This window comes from Cajanus cajan, chromosome 6 (assembly GCF_000230855.2).
Source record: "Cajanus cajan strain Asha chromosome 6, NIPB_CcT2T_4, whole genome shotgun sequence".
Taxonomy (NCBI): Eukaryota; Viridiplantae; Streptophyta; class Magnoliopsida; order Fabales; family Fabaceae; genus Cajanus; species Cajanus cajan.
The window spans coordinates 853,411-873,156 of NC_138522.1; the positions used below are offsets into that span (position 1 = coordinate 853,411).

The window sequence follows — 19,746 nt, forward strand, 5'->3', positions numbered from 1 at the left end:
AAGACCAAATTTGGTCATCTACCCCTAGCGTTGCAGCGCTTAATTCAACGCTCCAACTTTGACTTTCTGCCAGCTTCGTTTTCTCCTGGGGCTGCAACCCCTAACTTGGAGCTACAACGCCAGATCTCGGCCTCCTTGTTTTCTCTCACAACTACAACGCTGGTTCGGAGCTCCAATGCTGAGTGTAGAGCTTTCTACATGGCTTCCCACCTTCGTTTTTCACCTATAATCCATCAATCTTACCCCTAAGCATGATCTACCTTCATAATCTCTACTCATTTTGTTCATACAATCCAGAAAATCCAAAAATTTCAACATGCATGCATCAAGATTTCAAAGAATCATCTCATTCTTCAAGCAACTCAAAACCCCAATCTTTCAACTCAAAACCCCTCAAATTCATCCTCATTCAGCTAACGCATGAAACCACACATTGCTCATCGTTACACTCAACATTAAATTAACAAAGTTTCTAACTTCCCTTACTTCGGAAGGGAATAAAATTCGACTCTGTGCTATCCAAGGAAAAATAAGAAGAGAACGGGAATGAAAATTCGACTCTAGAACTTCGAAGCTTCCTTGCATTACTAAAGTTCAACAACCTTTGAGAACCCAAAAATGAAAAAGTTTAAGGAAAGGAAGGAGTAGAATGAAGAAAAGAGAGAGAGAAATCTCCAGTCTTATAATTTTAATTTATAGTTTGTATAAAATTATTAAATTTTATCTTGTATAATAAAATTTGTAATTTTATAAATATTATTTTAAAGTTATGTTTAAAATAATATAATTAATTGATAGTATAAATTATTTTAGAAATAATTAAGTCAAGAAAAAACTATACCAACAATATTATCTATATTTTATATCCTTTTTAATACTCACACTTAAACATATATATATATATATATATATATATATATATATATCAAAATAATTGTGAATTTTGAATGTTTTACCTACCAAAAAAAAGTTATAAATATATTGAAAATAATAGTTTTACAAAATAAACTTTATTTAATAAAAAGAAATATTGAGAAACGACAAGGCGAATTGAATAGGCATTAAAAAAACAACGTGGTTGAGTACTATAACCAGTGAACTTTTACATTTGTAATTAATAAACATAAAAGCTATTGTCACCTTTGGAATTTCAAAATTAGCGTCAGCCATTGATCACAAGAGCAACGTCATGGTTAGGTTTGTAAGCCAAGCAAAGTTAATATCTGTGGAAAATAATTTCCCCCCACATTTCAACATCACCCCTTCCTTCCCCACATTTTCCCTTCTCTTTCCTCGCAAAACCTCAACCCTTTCTTTCTCACCATTATTCTCTATCATTTCATATAATACAGAATTCTTAGCCACCAAGTAGACACCCCAATAATGATGAGTATTCTCTTCCCTCCCACTTCCTCAGCCAAGGGGAAAAGGCTCATCAGAGAACTTGTTCAGGGTCAGGATTATGCCACTCAGCTCAAGTTTCTGCTTCAGAACCCTATTGGGCCTCGTGGCTTCCTTTCTGCTAAGGAACTAGTGTCTAATGTTCTCAGATCTTTCTCTCAGACTCTCTCTGTCTTGACTTCTTCTGATGATGATGACCACGTTTCTCAGAATCTCGGAGAAGATGCCTCGCAGCTTGTGGCTTCCAGCATTAATCCGAGGTCTGAGGATTCCACTGAGAGTAGGAAGGGATCATTGCCCCTTGCAAAGGATCGGAGAGGGTCCTACAAAAGAAGGTCTTTTTTTTTTTTTTTTTAATTCTCTTTTCTGTTATCTGATCTAATTGTGTTTGAGTGTGTGTGTTGCTGTCTTATTACTTCTTCGGTCAACAAAGGTTGTTATGTCGGCGATTTGGGGGTGGTAGTCGGAGGATTTGGTGGATTGGGGTGTGTACGGACACTGTCATACTTGTTGTACATAATATGAGTAAATGTTGATCTTTCTTGAGTGGGAAAAAAAAAATTGATACTTTGAGTTTGAAGCTAAGTTTATTGGACTTTTAGAATATCTTAATATGCAGTGAGTTCTCAATCTCATCCTTTGATTTTGATTGATGCAAGGAGTTTTCTAGTGGGTTCCTTTATTTTAGCTTAGTGGCTTGTCTTGATATCTTACCGAACAATGCAATTGTTTCACATCATCATCATTTTTTTTTTGTCTTTCTTAGATCTTTCCTTCATATTTGTTGATTTTTTTTATATATATTTTCTCTTTCTTCATAATTTGATGGTTTACAAAAAAAAAAAAGAATAAAATAAAAGATTTTAAAAAAAGCAAGAAAAGGAAAACGATTATTTTTTCTTTACATATTCTGAATCTCCAACAATAGTTTATTATTACACGAAATAACATGCATGGTTATCTTAAATTGCTGTGCAGGAGGACTGAACAGACATGGACCATTGTTTCTCAAACAAATGATGATAATCATGCATGGAGAAAGTACGGACAAAAGGAGATCCTAAATTCTCAATTTCCCAGGTAATCATTATTTTCCATTTTTTTTGGCAATTTTTTTTCCTATACCAAAGAAAGATATTCATTAGTTTAATTTGTGCAAAACATTGTTTCACTATTTATTGTCTTTTTCTATTTTTGGTTCCTTTCATTGCAGAGAAAAAAGTTGAGCAACAGAGTGATTTATATAAAAATATCATTTGAAGAAAGTATTTTAATTGGGAATGCTAGGACTTAGTACACTTCTTTCGTGCTATTTCCGTTGCATATGTGAACACTTCCTTTTCTGATATCATACCAAAAGAAGACTCTAAACTCAAACAACACTGCAGCTGAAAACTAATTAATTAATGCAGAAACCCGAATTAGTCAACTTTGATGAACATTGAGGTTATTTACGCAGTAGGACACACTCAAATTTACTAGCATTTCACGAGTTTAATATGTATTTTAATTTGTTTCAAAAACTTGTACAATTTAATGATAAATAATGTGCAGGAGTTACTTTAGGTGCACTAGGAAGTATGAACAAGGTTGCCGAGCAACGAAACAGGTGCAACGGATACAAGAGAATCCTGACATGTATAATATTACTTACATTGGCTTTCACACATGCAAAGACACCCTCAACCTCAATGCTCCACAATTGGTCACATATTCTGAAACTCGAGACTCATTTCTCGAGAATTCTCATCCTCATTCAAACATTGTGTCAAATGAACAACAACATGATCCTCCTATGGGATCACAAAGCACAACAAATGTAAAACAAGAATATCCCAACGAGGACACTCCCAGTGATCTTACAGATGCTAACCTGTGGTCTGATTTGAAGGATTTTGAACTATCCAATGCCTTGAAAATAGCATCTGATAATGCAGATATTGGGTATTCATGTACTGCCTCTCGGAGTCTGGACATGGATTTTGGGATGTTTTGTTCTCATTTCAGCTCCGATTTCAACTTTGATGAAAACCATTTTGTTTAGTTAGCTTTCAAAAGTCTTAACCATGCATTGAGATTGAATTAATGTTTAGACTTTGCACTTGTCAAGTTTCCGTGTTGTATGGAGGGAATATTTGATTATTCTCACGTGTAATCGGTTAGTCTAATGTAATTTATATATGTCTGTCTACAATGTGCTTTAACAGGATTGATTAAATATGATAGTGTACTTTTGGATAAAAGTTTTTTTGAAATATTTCTAAAAGAAAAAATAAAAATAAAAATAAAATAATTTTTTTTATAAATTAAAAATTTTAAAAATGTTGATATAAAAGAATTTTTACAAATTAACTTATTTGTAAACTAATTTTAACTTAAAAAAAGTATACATTCTATTCGTTACCGAAAAGATTTATCTAATTAAACTTACTGAACCAACTGTTTGTGGGTGCCGCATAGTACATATGTATGCACAAGTAGTTTGCTTTTCTTTTCTTTTGATTTTCTTTCCATCTCCTTGCAAGACAGTGTGTCAGTGTCATGTTCATGCATGAGAGCCTATGTCACATGAAAATATATATTTATTAGAAGAATAATGATATTTTGTCACCAATTCTGGTTGATTAAATTATTTTTTATTTTTTATTTAGCTCTTAATCTATAATTTTAATTTATTTATTTTTAATCATGTAATTTTAGTCTCTTATTTAAAAAAAATCTAAAATTTAAATACTTGCGTGTAATAGTATGACAACATAAAATATTACTATATATATTTTTACATGAATAACTTTTCTAATTTAAATATGAAATTTATACGAATTTCATGATCAAATAAATTATAATTTATTAAAAATTGATAAATGAAAATTGGATAATTAAAAATAAGATAACTAAAACAGTATATTAATTAAAAATTAAAGGACGAAAAGTTTATATGTAAGTTACGGGAATGTACTTTGATTACAATAAGGAGGCCAAATACATAAGTATAACATGGATTGGAATGTCAGTGGGTGGAATGAATATGGGCACTACCCCTTTCCTCAAACAAATATGTGTCATTTACCTATTTCTGTATCTGTAAGGTATTTATTATATGGATACTCACATTTTTTTTTTTAATTTGCAGATATATATAGTATTTACAGATATTTATTATTATTTTTAAATATTTAACAAAATATTTTAATCATATATTTTAATTATTTGTAACAATTTTTTTCCTTTTAAAAGTTATATAAATTTGAATAGAAAAGAGTTTGAAAATTATAAAGTTAAAATTCTAATAGTTTCATAATTATAATAATAATAATAAGTAAATTTAAAAATTAAATTTTAAACGTTCAATTATATAAATTTAAAATTCAACTAATAATAAAATTAAATATTTTAATTACACATAAATTAAAATAAAAAATAATAATAGAATACTTAACTATTATAAATACAAATAAAGTTTAAATAAAATTAAATTCATATAATTTCAAATAAATTAAATACTAGTGGGTACAAATATAATGATACTCATATCCTCTTTATTAATATATTAATATAAAAATATCCGTATTTATTATCGGCGAGTACCTATTTACAATATCTACTTTTTATTCATTACAGGTTTTATCCACAGGTATTATGGGTATGGATTTTTTGAGATTTCTACACACCTAGAAATGATTAAATGAAATGAAATAAAATATGCATAAACAACAGCTTTAGCCTCTATTAACTTTTTTAGAGTGAAATATATGTAAGTTATCTCGGAACATGGATTCGTGGCTCTCACAAGCTCAGACTGTGGAGGTTTAAAAGTCAACATATGCACGAGATTAGCACATCATATCTTGGTTTAGAGTAATTAAAGTTATCCTCTTATTTATTATACCAATATATATATATATATATATATATATGAGGAGGGTTCAAACGCACCGGTGTAACTTTTACTAAGTGTTATATCGCTCAATAACTTTATATTAAAAGTGAATCTTGAAAATCTAACCGTTAGATTTAAAGTTCATATCTCTTAGATCATATATGTCAAATTTTGTTAAAATTGAACAACAACTTGAAGGTAATCAAAGTGTTCATATTTTTGTATATTTTGAAATGTATATATTACGTCAATTTTGTTTTATGAGAATGAAATATCAAATCATTTTAAATTAATATAAAATTTGATATATATGATCTAAGAGATATGAACTTTCAATCTAACGGTTGAATTTTTAAAATTCACATTTAATATAAAGTTATTGAGTGGTGTAACACTTAGTAAAAGTTACACCGGTGTCGTTTGAACCCTCCTATATATATATATATATATATATATATATATATATAATATTACCTCCAAGAGGACTAGATGATTTATGCTGATAAAGTTATCAAAGTTCTATATTTGTATATATTACTTACATTTTCAACTTTCAATTTAAAATCTTAAGAAAATATTGTCTAATATTTACGGTATTGTTTATATTTAAAATATTTTTATAAGATCAAAATGCAAGATTTAGAACAATCTAACTTGAAAGAGTCATAAGTCTAAGATTATGCAAAGATAGATTTCTCAATTTTGTTTAGAAAATGCATAATGTGATTTGAGATATTGAACAAGTATTAAAATGGATCTATCAATGGAGGTAAGAAATGTGAAAATACGTTAAACTTATTACGTACTTTCATTACTGATAGCTCAATAGACCAAGCCAATGTACCTGTCTGATGGGCACACTAAGTCTTTTAGTAGTCTAAGGGCCGAACGAGAGCTCTAATCCAATGCACTGGTGAAGGGTTGGTACCTACAAAAGACACTCCAACGCTCAAGTCAGGACAAGCTCGAATATATAGGATAATTAATGAACAGTAACGTTACCTTTTGACCTGAGCTATTTATACTGACATTTATGGGCCCTGGACCCCATGGGCCCTGCAACATAATTACCGTATTAGGTAATACACTTTAATCGGCTAATTAATCCCTAATCTCTGATTAAGAATACCAAGTGATGATAGGCCGATCCAGGTGGCCGATTGACGTTTGGCTACCTGGTCCTGCCATTCGGCGGCCGATAGGGTGGTGGCTGAACCCTCCTACCTGTACAATTACTTTTATATTCATGCTATTGTGATTTTTTTTATCCTTTGATCCTCATTCTCATTGTGCTTAAAAGGCTTGTTTTTCTAATAATTATGGCATGTATGTATTTAATATATCTTGTCACCCATTTTCTAAGATGTCTTAATCATACTAGAATCTCAGCCAAATCAAGCAGCTAGTACAACTACAAACCTTAGACTCAACGTATTTGGACAAAAACAATCCCATTTGGACAAATCCGCAGTCTACCACATATATTACTAGTCCATTTTTCAGTTTTACATATAGTAGGATGAATATTGTTGTCTTAAACTAGGTATTAATTAGAGTGCAGTGTGAGTATAAAATCTTACAAGAAATTGAGCAACATATAAATGATAATGACTCGTAAGTATAATGTATTTTAGATTATGAAATCTGATGTGAAGTTGACTTATGTAATTAATTTGTAGATCTTTAATGTAACTATCCAGCTATTAAAATGTGTCAACTAAGCGTGTAATAGGTTATAAATTATGATATAGGCATGGAATTAAACAGAGAAAAAAGGACACTGTTTTGATGTTTGACACAAACAAGAAGACAAAGGGCCATTGAATCAAGTGGTGGACAGAAAGTGAAGTGTAAGGGCACATGCGTATGGAGAAGGTAATCAATTGTGGGAAGATACATTATCAGACAATTGCTGAAGCCTCTAGCCTGTACCTGAAGCTAGCAAATGAACAAAATGGGTCTTTTTCAATATTTGAACATTGATCGGTACTTGGCATCCTCATAGAACGTAAGAACTCCTTCCCTAACACGAAATGCCAATGGCACAAAAGAAATCATTACCTCAAGTCACTACAAAAAAATATGTAATTAGTAGGGGTTTTTTTCTGGCGGTTTCAAAAAACCGCCACAAAATATTATATTTCTGGCAGTGTTTTAACCGCCACAAAAGAATGATAGCCAAAATCTTTAAATACTTGCCAACTGCTAAAATATAATATATTTTCGGCGGTTTAAAACCGCCAATCTTTAAATAATTAAAATATTTTTTTCCTTATTTTTAAGGGAATAAAAATCAAATGAAATGGTTCCATTTGCACTTTTATTCTCGGTTCTCTTTCTTTTTTTCTCTCTATCAACGAAAACAACAATGGAATATTTGCAGGACGCTGGGATACGCGTTTCTCGATCACACACCGCAATCCAATTCAGCGTGTCTCCGCATTTTCTCTCGTGAACCTGATTCTCCATTTTTCTTCTCCGCGCTGTAAATTTTTCCTCTCTCTGCTGCATTATTCACCGTTTCTAATCTCAACCATATCGCACTTTCGCCAATTTCTTTATCTCTCATTGCTGTCTTTCTCGCGCTTCAATCCTTTATTGCGTTTGTCTTTATCTGATCGACCAACGACGTTCGGATTTTTTTATTTTTGCTTTATTTTATTTTGTTTATTTCCATTCATGGCAAGTGCTTTTGTCGATGTAATTTCGTCGTTTTGTGTGCATTTCGATCTTTGTTGTTGCCGTGTAGATTTTGTTGCTAATTTGCATGAAATTGCTGGATTACTTGCAGAGAATATGGAAAGCACTCAAAGCAGTGTTTGATTTTGATTTATTTGCTTATTAATTAATGTGTTTTTTTCCCTTTTTCATTAATTAATGCATGTTTGTTTTGCTTCCTTGTTTAGGATTGGATTTAATTGCACGTAATGGAGGTTTAAAGCCGCGCAGAACTCGGTGTTGTTGGTCTTTTGGTGGTAGTGGTAGTGGTATTTGGAATTTGAGGATTGAGTGGGGGCTTGGAAAATGGCTGCCAAGAGTGAACACCACCAAACTGTTCCCCTTTTGTACTGTTATGTACTCATAATTGGACCAGGATGTAAAAAGACAACTATCTGGATACTCAATTAACAGATATGTAGTCCATATCTTTTCTTAAAGAAACTGGTAATCTAAATCTAAATGTTTGTACAAAACTTCTAATACTAAATAAATATACATATTCTGCATGTTATAAATAAATTATTCTTATGACATTTTTCAAAATAACCCGATTCTGTTAACAGGGTTCATGCTAGTATGTTTTCCTTCTAAATCTACTAATAGAGTGTTTGGATACTGGTTTTTAAAGGATTTTGAGAACTTTTCTACTTGAAAATGCTCTTTATTTTTAGTAGAAAAACTCTCAAAAGTTCTTCTAAGCTTGTATCTCAACACACTCATAGTCTTATTGATTGCGTTGTACAATAAAGCACTTATTATTTTCAGGTAGCAAAGGTCCAAAGCCTGACCTTTTACTGGTTTATGGACCTGTGAGGAGCCATCTTGGTTTTCCTGTATGGAGAGTTCCTTACACAGAGATCATGTAAGTTCTTTCTACGAAAGTACTATTATTTATGATTAGATTAGTGCAATAATCAAATGTTTGTTTATTGACATGAAGTGAAGCTATGCTTGTTTATAGAAGCTAAAAGCAGTAGCTTTGTTAATGGTCTTCCTGTTCTGTATTAGGTTTTCAACTAGGAAGAGCCTTGTTGGAAGTGCCTGTTACTTAGAATCCAATGTGTTGGTTTTATATTTGATGTTCTTGACTTCATGGCTGAGTTAGACTGGAAAAAGTTTATCAAGTTATATATTACTGACTTTATTGCTCTGTTCATGTGAACAAACTAATATATTGTCAAGGTGTTTTTGCCACAATTTTGGTTTTATTATGGTTTTGTTCTTATGCACTCATTTTAATTGGAGCAGAGGAAGGACTATAGCCATTTATGCACTGAATGCTTATTGCTCAATGCACTATTTTTCATTTCTTTTTTTTTTCCTGGTTGCAATTTCTGATTCAGAAGTTTTACAGCTATTTGATGGACACAATAGATCTGCTACTGCTATTTATGCCAAGGAGAATCTTCTAAATAATGTTTTAAGTGCAATTCCTTCAAATCTGAACAGAGATGAGTGGATAGCAGCATTTCCCAGGGCTTTGGTTGCTGGCTTTGTAAAAACTGATAAAGATTTTCAAGAGAAAGGTACTGATAGTTCATTCCTTGCAGAGTTTGATATGTTCTCTGTTAATTATTTGTTTAAGAGAGAATTCATGTACATCACTTAAATCTTCATGTTAATATCACCAAAACTATTTGGACATTTTTCTAAGTTCTGTTGTCATCTATCACTCAAAGACTTCTCAAATCTGGGTATAATTTTAAGATTTCTAACCTTTATTAAAAGGTTTCCTATTGGGTTTGTCTGAAAAACAAAGTTATCATAATCTTGCCTCGTGTCATAGTTATTCTGATTTTTAAAGATCTTGATTGTAAATGTTCATTGATGAGAAAATACATAGTGGGAAGGCCATTTTTATAATCACCACGTGTGCAACGCTCTTTGAGAGTGCATATAGGCATTGGTTAACTTAGTTGTGTGTGTTTTGCCTGTTGTAATCTCTGGACATGAATCTTCTTCCAGGCATCAACTCCAACTACCTTTAACAGTTTGACATTGCTTTAGCTTGAGTATCCAAATTTGTTAAGATAATCAAACTACCATACAGAAGTTAATTCTTTCTTAAAATATCCCTTGTGAATTGTGATAGGTTTGCTAAGCAATTTGTGCAGTTTCATACTTCATTGATTAACGCTAGTTAAGTTTGTAGGTTCATTTCTAAAAAAAATTTATGTCAATACGTGATTTGCCCTTTTTGGAATTTTAATGAATTTTGCTTGGTTTCAGCCTGAGATTCTAGAAATGAGCATACCGGATTCATTTGGGGGGTGGGGGTTTATTGGCTATGCCAGTAAAAATTATTAGCACTAATTTTTCTCAAGCTTGACCAATAAGATTGTCTAATGTGTAATGCATGGTGACTCTTATTTTTTTTTTCATCCATTGACATGATCCATGCAATGTCAAAGGTGAACTAAAGACTATTATTTGTTTATTTATATGGGCCATATATTTGGCTTAGGATTTATATTACAAATTGCATCGCATAATACAGCTGGCTACCTCTTGATTTATATCACTTAAATTCTGTTGAAATCGAAAATTTTGAAAGTTGAGAAGGATCCATATGCACTATATGAATTTTGAACAGCACTTTGAAATCCCAATTTTATTAGCATTATTACATGTCAGTGGAGGTTTTTGCTTAATATCCAAACTCCAAATTAAGCTAAGTAACAAGTTTTTGATTAAATATTGCTTCTCTTTTGCTCAAATTCCAGAAGCAAAGTCATTGGACTTCATAACAATATTTCAAGTAATTGTGCTTTCCTTTTGGTTATATTTTTTTATTTTCTGTCATGATTTCATCCATAGGAGCTGGAAAGGTTATCACACAAATTTGATGAGAATGTTCTGGATGCAACGAAGAAGTTTGAAAAGCTAATCACGGATAAGAAGGAAATTGAAGGATTACCTGCTACTGCTCTTAGGTTGGCTACACAAAGTGCACTTGTGCTTATGCTTATATTTTGATATTGTTGCTTAGGTATAAAATAGGATCATGTATTTGAAGATAAATTTATAGAAACTGATCCAATGAAAGGTGCCAGAGAGTTCATTCCAAAGGAAATAGAACTGAGCAATTAAAAAAAGCAATTTTGTGGAGGTTTAAAACCGCCAAAAATGTTAAATTAAGAAAAATTTATATGAATTTTTTGGCGGTTTTAAACTGTTAGAAACTGTAAAATAGTACCATTAAAATGCATTTTGTGGCGGTTTCAGACCGCTACAAAGTAATTGACTTTTCTGACGCCCAGGACCAGCGTTTACAAAATATACCACAAACCGTTTGTGGCGACTGTGGATTCGGCGATTATTAATGACGCTAGTAATGTCATTTGTGGCGGTTTTTAACCGCTAGAAACCGTCAAAATAACTGCCACAAATCACACATTTTTTTGTAGTGAGTACTATATGGTTTCTACTTTCTAGATGTATTTTGCTTAAATCAATACCTTTAAATATTTCATGTTCCACCCAATTACTAATAAGAAAACCAATGACTTTATTTATTTTTAAATAATGTCTTCAATTATTAAATTTATTTTACTTTTCTATATATGTAGTTATGCCCAACTCACACATTGGGATATTCATCCGAGATAGCCTCCCATCACCCATGCCATTTAGTATAGGTATCTTTAAATTTTTTATTTTTTATTTTTATATATTTGCAAGTATTCACATGTATTCAACTATCCATGAATATTTGATAAATATCAATTTTAAATAAAAAGGTAAGGAATAAAATAAAATTTAAAATAAATAATTATAAAACATGTCTCAACCTCATTATTAAGTGGATACTCATTTAATTATCTATTTAACATAGCAAGTTTTATCTATAGATATTTGTAAGTACGAATTTTTTTTTTTTTTTTTTTATCCTTACTCACTCTTGTTTGTAACAATAAATTGTAATTATTTTATTTTTTGTTAAGCTTTGTCGTCCACAATTCACTACAAGAAAATTGTTGTAGTAATACACACCCTATAATAACATAATATTTATTACTAAATGTTACTTTTACCTACAATATATATTGGTATGTGTTAGTAATATATATATTCTCATAATTGTTAAAAAAAAGTGTAGATATTGATTATAGTAACTCACAATATATATTATTGAATCTCATTTAAAATCAACAATTAAATTTGTGGGTGAGTACATGTTAAATTGATTTATACTTGCATATATTGTACATATATTTAGTTAGGGTCATGGCTAAGTCAAGGCCATTGCCTTAGGCCCCTGGTCTCCATTTTTTTAAATAAATAATTTTAATATAAATAATTAAGTAATATATTTTATTATATTATAATTAACTAATTAATGCATAATTGTTTAAAATTTATATGTACACACAGATAAATATTATAATATATAATATTATTAATTTGTGAAATTTTATTACAATTTAAAAGTTATTTTACATTTATTTTGAATTTCAATAAAAACAATGGTATCAAAATGAATATAAGAATTAATTTCGATAAAAAATTAATAAAAATAATTGTGATAAGATCATAAAAATATCATGTTAATTTTGCTCTTCTAAAAAAATATTTTGTAGTTTTAATTATTTTTATAAATATTAAATTAATTTATTTGATTATATTCACACCATATTTTAAAATATGAAATCACTTTAAGAAAATTATTTGAATTTCAATAAATAAGATTTTGAAGAAAAAAAATATTATCTTAATTTTATATTACTGATCACAATTTTTTTTTCTGGTTTGAAAATTTTAGAAATTACTAACAAAACAAATTAGTGTTCCACTAAAAGTATTAAATATATTAAAAAATTAATTTATTAAATTTATTCAATATATGTTTATAAAGTACACCGTAAATAGTGATTGAATTAATTATTTTATTAGATGTTGAAACTTCTTAATTATTAATATTTCATAAACAATTTATTAATTAAAAAAATAAATTATTTAATTAATGAAAGTAAAACATGAATGAAAAATTTATCTTAGGCCTATAGAATAAACAAAAACAACAATTTTAAATTATACATAAAATACACTTTAAAATAAAAATTAATAAAATTGGTTTTTTTATTATATATATTATTATATAAAATATATTTTAAATTAGTAATTCCTACTCCGCGGGAGTAACCGTACTAATTTTTATTAATAGTATAGATTAAAACTGTTACAATCACATATAACAATTTTTTTAATATAATCATTTTCCACTCATTGCAAATCATTTTTTTTTCATTGATACCTATCATGAAATTTTTTAAAATGTAAATTATAAGTATAATTTAATCCTATAAAATTAACTAATAAGATAAGAAATGTTCTCCATTTATATATTTTTTAGTTGTTTTATCTCTAATTCGATGTGAGATTTTAGTTTTTTCAATACACTTCCTCGTATTTAATTATTATTGAGTTTGTTATATAGATATATGATAAATGACCCTTTTCCTAATACACTCCCTTATAGGGAAAGCAAGTAAATCTGTATTTGTGGATAATGTCTGAATTTGCCCGATTTTGTTGAGAAATACCTGATTTGATCAAGCACGGGTATTGATACAGATAATATCTGATTCATTAAATCATATATGGGGACGGGGATGCATATATACATACCCACCCGTACTCATACCCTCTTAAAATTTATAAATATTTAATTTAACTTTTTTAGAATTTACTTAAAATTTATGTAATTTCTTATTTTATTTTTAATTCATATCAAATAAAATTTAATTAATGTAATTTTATAATTATTATTTTATATTAAAATTCTTATTTTTTTTATATTTTTGCAAAAAAATAATATTTAATTAATATTTGGACGGGTACGGGACAGATACGGTTATACTGGAGACAAATTTTATATCTGTCGAGTATAAAGACGGGAATGGGTATAAGGTACCAGAACGGGGACGGGTATAGAAAAACTCGTACCTGTCTCGCTCCATTACCATCCCTACTTCCTCTCTTTTAGTACTATTGAGTTTGATACGTGTATCAATGATGAATGATCCTTTTAGAGTGGATTTATGATAACTATGATATATTTTAAGAATGCTAGTTATAAATTTAACTCAATCTTATAAAATCAATTTATAAGATAATAAATTACCCTCACCTATATATTCTTTAATTACTTTATATACTCAAACCCTAAAACCACTTATATATTCTGCTTAAGATTGTTTGGTTAATACTTGACATAGTTTTCCTAAAGAATAAGAAAATATAAGCTAAAGAATGAGAATATATACAGTTTGTTAGTTGCTTCCCTTCTATGTGCTAACTTCTATATTTGTACATGTGTGTGTTTTAATTTTTAATTTAGAATTAATGGCTTATTTCATAAGGATATTCTCAATGTGGAATGATAGTGCTATTGCACTTTTTTTTCCACTAAAAAAATTCAGCTAATTGCACGTACACAATACAACACTCATCACTTGTTGCCCTCATTAATTTATCCAAAAACACTCAATAAAGCTCTGACATTTTCTTACCTCACACATGTTCGTACCCTAAAAACAACGCGTTGATATCTTTAATAACTCATTTGCTTATTTTTTTTTTAAAAAAAGGTTCGTACTCTAAAACAAGGAAATAATAATAAAAAATTTATAAAAAAAAAACAACAAAACACGTTGATATCTTTAATAGTGTACGTGTTTATAGATATACCATTAAGAATTGATTTTACCCCTACAGAGTGACGACGATACCATAAAAGTTAAAGAAGAAACAACTATTTGTTGTTTTAGCTAGTTTTACCGTTCAAATTTTTTTTCACTGTGAAGTTGTTCCAAACATACTATAAGAAAGAATCGAATTAATAAAAATACTACATAGACAAAAAATTAATAATAATAATTATTATTATTATTTTATTAAAAAAAAAAAGCAGCGTGCACTTCCCCGCCCCCACCTATATTAAATGAAAAATAACCCCCAAAAAAAATCTATCCATTTTGTTTGATCACAATATTACATAAACCCAGATAACCACTTTAATTACTTGAGCCTAGCTAGGATTAATTGGTACATGCCCTTTTGCCCCAAGTCACTGATCGATGGAGTGGCCAACTACTATAAAAGCATTTAAAACTGAAATTTTATACCACCGTGAGGACTAGGTTTTGTTTGCTATTTTGCAAAGTCAAATATATATACGGATTTCTATTTAAATTGTGAAGAGAGATCAAAGTGTGTGCAGTGAGAACATGTTAAGATTTACGTCATTTTTTATTTGACGTCAAGTATTAGAAATAACAATGAATTATTTTTAGATCAGTTTTAATGTGATTCTTATTTAAACATGTATCATCTTATTGAAAATCTTGTACTGAAACTGTGGTGATCATAAGAGCAGTGAGCGATAAACATTGTCTTTCTCTAAGTGCATCGTGTTACCTTTTTTTTAGTGAAAAAAAACAGTAAGTGTATCTTTTCTTCAAAGAAGAATGTGTTATATGGGAGGAAAAACAACAGTTCAGTTTAATTCGGTCAAAAAGTAAGAAAAAGAAGAGGGAGTTTATAAGTAAAAAAATAAAATAAAGGAGAGCGTTTAAGTATAACAATTGTCCTCTTTTAAACTTGTTTCGGGCACTAAGACAAAAAAAAAAAAAAAAAATGTTCAGTCAAGAATTCGATTCAAATTGAGTCGACATGCTTCTGGCCCGCTGGATTTGTCCTTTTAACAACACTAGATGAAAAGAAATATATATATATATATATATATATATATATAAGTACAAATGATGTAATTGAAAATAAAGAAAAATAAAATGTGACAAAGTATGACAGAAGAGAAACTGAGTGTATAAATATAATAACTCAAAAAAACAACCTTAATTTTACAAAAGAAAAATGTTAGACATCAAAATCTTCTTCTTCTGGTATAAAAGTCTTCAATGAAGTTATACAATTAATTCATTATTCATTGATTGTATAATTGGATCAAGCAATTATATCATTCTCAATAGAATTATATATTTTCTCCTACGAAGCCAATCTTGATCTTGTAATTAGTTTGGATCCTTTTTATCTTCAGCGGGAGAGAAGAGAAATTCCATGCTGTTATTGCCGCTGCTGCTACCAGAGTTGAACATAGCATCAGCCATATCCACCACAGGATAATCACCACCGTATCTTGAAGTGGAGGCTCCACCACTGCCACTACTGGTGGCGGCGGCCCCACCAGTTTGGAGGCTGAGGTAATTCATCCTAGGAGACAACTGAGAGGAAATGGTGTTACTGTTATGTGTCATGTCCACAAGTAGTTGTTGTAGTGGAAGTGATGATGATGATGATGGTGCTGTGGAGGACATGTGGCATGTGTGTTTCCCTCTGTATGTTACTTCAAATATGTTAGGATTGTCATCAAGTCTTTGCACTTGCTTCTTCGCTTGGCATTCATATAACTTTTGGTGTGTGCACCTGTAGTAACTCCTGTCAACAGACAAACAACCATTTCCAATTAATCAACAAAAACAAGATAACTTGGTAGAATTGTAATTCTTAATAATTTCTCGTTAGGACACAAATCAATTAGGCATTTTCAATGTTGTAATTATAAAAAAGAAATATTTGTCATGTTCGACCCATTTGCTAATCAAGTGGACACAGCATGCCATGAATTAAATGGCATGCCAGAGAAATGCCTCAACCTCAACCACTTGTTCATTATGTGGAGAGGAGCCATTTCTGGGGTATGTATTCGCTGCTGACTTTTCTGATTTGAGCAAGAAATTAATATCAGGATGAGGGTATAGTGTGGCATAAAATAAATAGCAATTTTATGCGTAACATGCTTTGGATGACTATTATATCTGTCAAAATCAATATGCAATCACATATCAATTGTAGTTTTGTTTATAGACTACTAGTTAATTAATAGTTAGTATATATATATCCATTCAAAATAAAAGTCAGTGTATAAGTTTACAACGTTGAAAGGATCGTGCATGTTATATTTATATAGGGTGATGAGTTAATTAAATTGATTTATGAAGCATACCTTGGGTACTTGGAGCCAAGTATTTCTTTCTGACCATATTTCCTCCAAGTGAAGCCATCTTCCGGTGGCATCTCTGTGTTTCCAAACTGTGGGGCAGGAACCATAATTTTTTCCTTCTCTTGATTAGCGTCCTTGCTTCTGGTTAATGTATATAATTAATTAGATATATAGTCATCAAGTCAAAATAATGTCCAAGAAACTACTTTGTAAAATGTATTTATACTATTCAATATGGGGTTGCCAAAAAATATACAAAAATGATGATAGTGTTAATTAACCATCAGTGTAGTTGATATGAATGTATCTATGTGACTTGTTGCCTAATTACCAAGAAAGATGTTGGAAAGTTTCGTTCTACTTTTTTGAGCCAGACATTATCAATAATCAAATACGGACTATAATAAACTAAAGCCTAGCTTGCTAGCTGGAAAAAACATAAAGGAATTCCACTATGAACGCTAGTTTTCTTCTTTATTCTTTTAATTATTGTCGGTTGTGGTTTCTGTGTAAGTCATCTACAATTCATGGTACATGTTTGTGTGTACAAGGAAAATACGCTCTTTTGCATTTCATTATTCCATATTTTCTAACGCTTATTTAATTGCACCTGTTAAAATGTCGTTAATATATACTTCTAAATTCTGATAAAATTGATTTCGCAAAATTTATTAGGGTAAGCAAATAATGCTATTTGAATTTTTTTTTTCAGTTATACATTCAATTAATTGTTTCACATAATTTTTTATTGCCGACTCTTTACATCACCATTAAAAATGGTCTCTTTTGCTCCTTTTCCCCTTTATTCTTTCAATCCTAAACCCATCATTTATCACACTATTGTTTTTTCATTTATCTTGCATTTTTCTATTTCTTTACTCTTCAAATTACCCATCACACTTCAAAAAATATTATTTTTTATTCTCTCTGACATCCATCAACGTTTCATCAATGGGTGTAAAGGCGTTAGAAAATTATTATAATGTGTTCAATGTCATTTTATTTTGCATTCTCTCTAGGCTTTCGTTTCAGACAAGAACCCTTCTACTATATATCACTAATTCATCTCCTTCAAGTCTGATATACCACAATTTAATTTTAGTTCACACACACATGTTTTGTTGTTACATTTCTATTATTTTATAATTTAACTTATATGTGGGTTTGATTGTTTGATTGATGAATTATGAACACGGGTGATTGAAACTAGTTACTATACTTAGCTAATTAATTTAATTAGATAAAATTGCAAAACTGTTTTTACCTATAAATAATTAGTTTGAAAAAGTGTTGTTGTTGGCATGAAAAAGATGAGATATGTATACCTTTTTCGTGATCGTGAGGATGATGCGACGATTCCTTGTACCTCTCCTTCAGATACCATGGTTTTCTCAGAATCTTCACCATCTCTTCCACCCATTTCACCAATCTGCAAAGTGCTCCTAGCAGCATGCACTTGAAACAACTGATCCATTGTTAGTGCATGACTAGACCTTAGCCATTCATGCATGAGAGTGGCATCCATCTCCTGAGGCCGTTGTGTTTCATATTCAGAAGTTTGGTTCTGTCGGGAGATTAGTAACAGCTTTTGTTTTGCAGCAGTGAAAGCCTCAGTTATCTCATCAATGGACAAGGACATCATAGTTGGCTGGTTCGCCAAGTTGGGTAGGTTTTGTTCAAGGTTTTGAGCCAACATAGAAGCGCGTCGAATCGAATTAATTACCTCTTCCATTGTTTCTAGGTGTTTTGGCTTTGACATGTATAAGGGTGAAAATATGGAAAGGGTTGTGAGTTATAATTATATTTATATGTTTGTCAAAGTGCAAGTTTCGTACTATGTTTCTACGTTGGTGCTGTGATGTCTCTTGTAAGGAAAAAACGACGCAATAATATAAACAGAGAACATGCATATACATTAATTTATGTTTCCATTTACACGGCGCTGAAAAAAGGAACGAGGAAAAGAAGACTTGGTCGTTGGTCGTTAAGAATTGTAGCTACTTGGAATTTCAAACTTGATCTTTTCTTTGGGTCTAGACGAAGACCCCGTTGCATTGCCTTGCCCCATTGAAACGATTGCTTCTTGGACCCCTTAGATGAATTTTCAAGCTTTCAGACCCAACTTGGAAATTTTCTTCTCACCGTATACTATACTATGTCATTATTCCTACGTTCTTGGAACGATCCTTCACTCTCACTTCTAACTATACGTGTATTTTTACTCGGTCCAGTGAATCTAATTAATGCTACGTTATCTATATTCTTTTTCTTTTATTTCATATATTTTTTACTAAAAACAATAACTATTTTTTATTAGAAATAATTTTATTTCAGTCAAATAAAACTATCAAACCATTAACATGGTGTCTTACTGAGAATTTGAACTCAAAATTGCGGATTAAGTTTAAACATTCTTTACCAATAGATTCATGTTAATTGTATGTATATTTCAGGGGTACAAATATGTTAGAAATATTAGTCCAAATCATTAAATTAAAAAAATAACTTCTATTGTCTCTGATTTGCGCTCTAAAATCATTTCCAAACAATTGGTAAGGTTAATAAACTCTCAGGAATAGATACTTTCATGAATAACTTGTCCAAAAAGAAAAGGAATTTAAAATAGAAGAATATTTGAGAAAATTATGGGAATTGCGACACGTAAGAACCATATATTTAGTTAAATATTTGATAAATTAGATATGTACTATTCTTTTTTCCG

General features: G+C 30.2%; 2 protein-coding genes and 1 long non-coding RNA gene across 4 annotated transcripts; 2 read left to right on the forward strand and 1 right to left on the reverse strand.

The window, feature by feature from the left end:
• The first annotated feature begins 1,236 nt into the window (after window positions 1–1,236).
• Window positions 1,237–3,644, forward strand: LOC109810056 (WRKY DNA-binding transcription factor 70). Its single transcript, XM_020373419.3, has 3 exons — window positions 1,237–1,736; window positions 2,380–2,481; window positions 2,956–3,644. The coding sequence occupies exons 1-3, from the start codon at window positions 1,384–1,386 to the stop codon at window positions 3,443–3,445; spliced, it is 945 nt and encodes a 314-aa protein (XP_020229008.1). The 5' UTR covers window positions 1,237–1,383; the 3' UTR covers window positions 3,446–3,644.
• A 3,885-nt stretch (window positions 3,645–7,529) lies between these two features.
• LOC145958893 (uncharacterized) lies at window positions 7,530–11,820 on the forward strand. 2 transcript variants are annotated; one of them, XR_014434442.1, is made up of 5 exons: window positions 7,539–7,766; window positions 8,188–8,446; window positions 8,768–8,864; window positions 9,357–9,528; window positions 10,820–11,819. It is a non-coding gene; the product is annotated as an uncharacterized LOC145958893 (long non-coding RNA). The 2 variants fall into 2 exon arrangements; XR_014434441.1 differs by having other exon boundaries at window positions 7,530–7,766; window positions 8,188–8,864; window positions 10,820–11,820.
• A 3,988-nt stretch (window positions 11,821–15,808) lies between these two features.
• On the reverse strand, window positions 15,809–18,781 carry WRKY55 (WRKY DNA-binding protein 55). Its single transcript, XM_020373412.3, has 3 exons — window positions 18,350–18,781; window positions 17,028–17,165; window positions 15,809–16,459 (listed from the first exon to the last, which is right to left on the reverse strand). Exons 1-3 carry the CDS (start codon window positions 18,754–18,756, stop codon window positions 16,036–16,038), a joined length of 969 nt encoding a protein of 322 aa, XP_020229001.3. The 5' UTR covers window positions 18,757–18,781; the 3' UTR covers window positions 15,809–16,035.
• Window positions 18,782–19,746: the final 965 nt, after the last annotated feature.

Bases quoted from the DNA above. Each gene is read 5' to 3' on its own strand.
- LOC109810056 (XM_020373419.3), top strand. From the start codon at position 1,384: ATGATGAGTATTCTCTTCCCTCCCACTTCCTCAGCCAAGGGGAAAAGG. The intron at 1,737-2,379 runs GTCTTTTTTTTT...ATTGCTGTGCAG, and splicing joins AGAGGGTCCTACAAAAGAAG to GAGGACTGAACAGACATGGA. The intron at 2,482-2,955 runs GTAATCATTATT...AATAATGTGCAG, and splicing joins CTAAATTCTCAATTTCCCAG to GAGTTACTTTAGGTGCACTA.
- WRKY55 (XM_020373412.3), bottom strand. From the start codon at position 18,756: ATGGAAGAGGTAATTAATTCGATTCGACGCGCTTCTATGTTGGCTCAA. The intron at 17,166-18,349 runs GTATACATATCT...TACATTAACCAG, and splicing joins TCCTCACGATCACGAAAAAG to AAGCAAGGACGCTAATCAAG. The intron at 16,460-17,027 runs GTATGCTTCATA...GTCTGTTGACAG, and splicing joins CTTGGCTCCAAGTACCCAAG to GAGTTACTACAGGTGCACAC.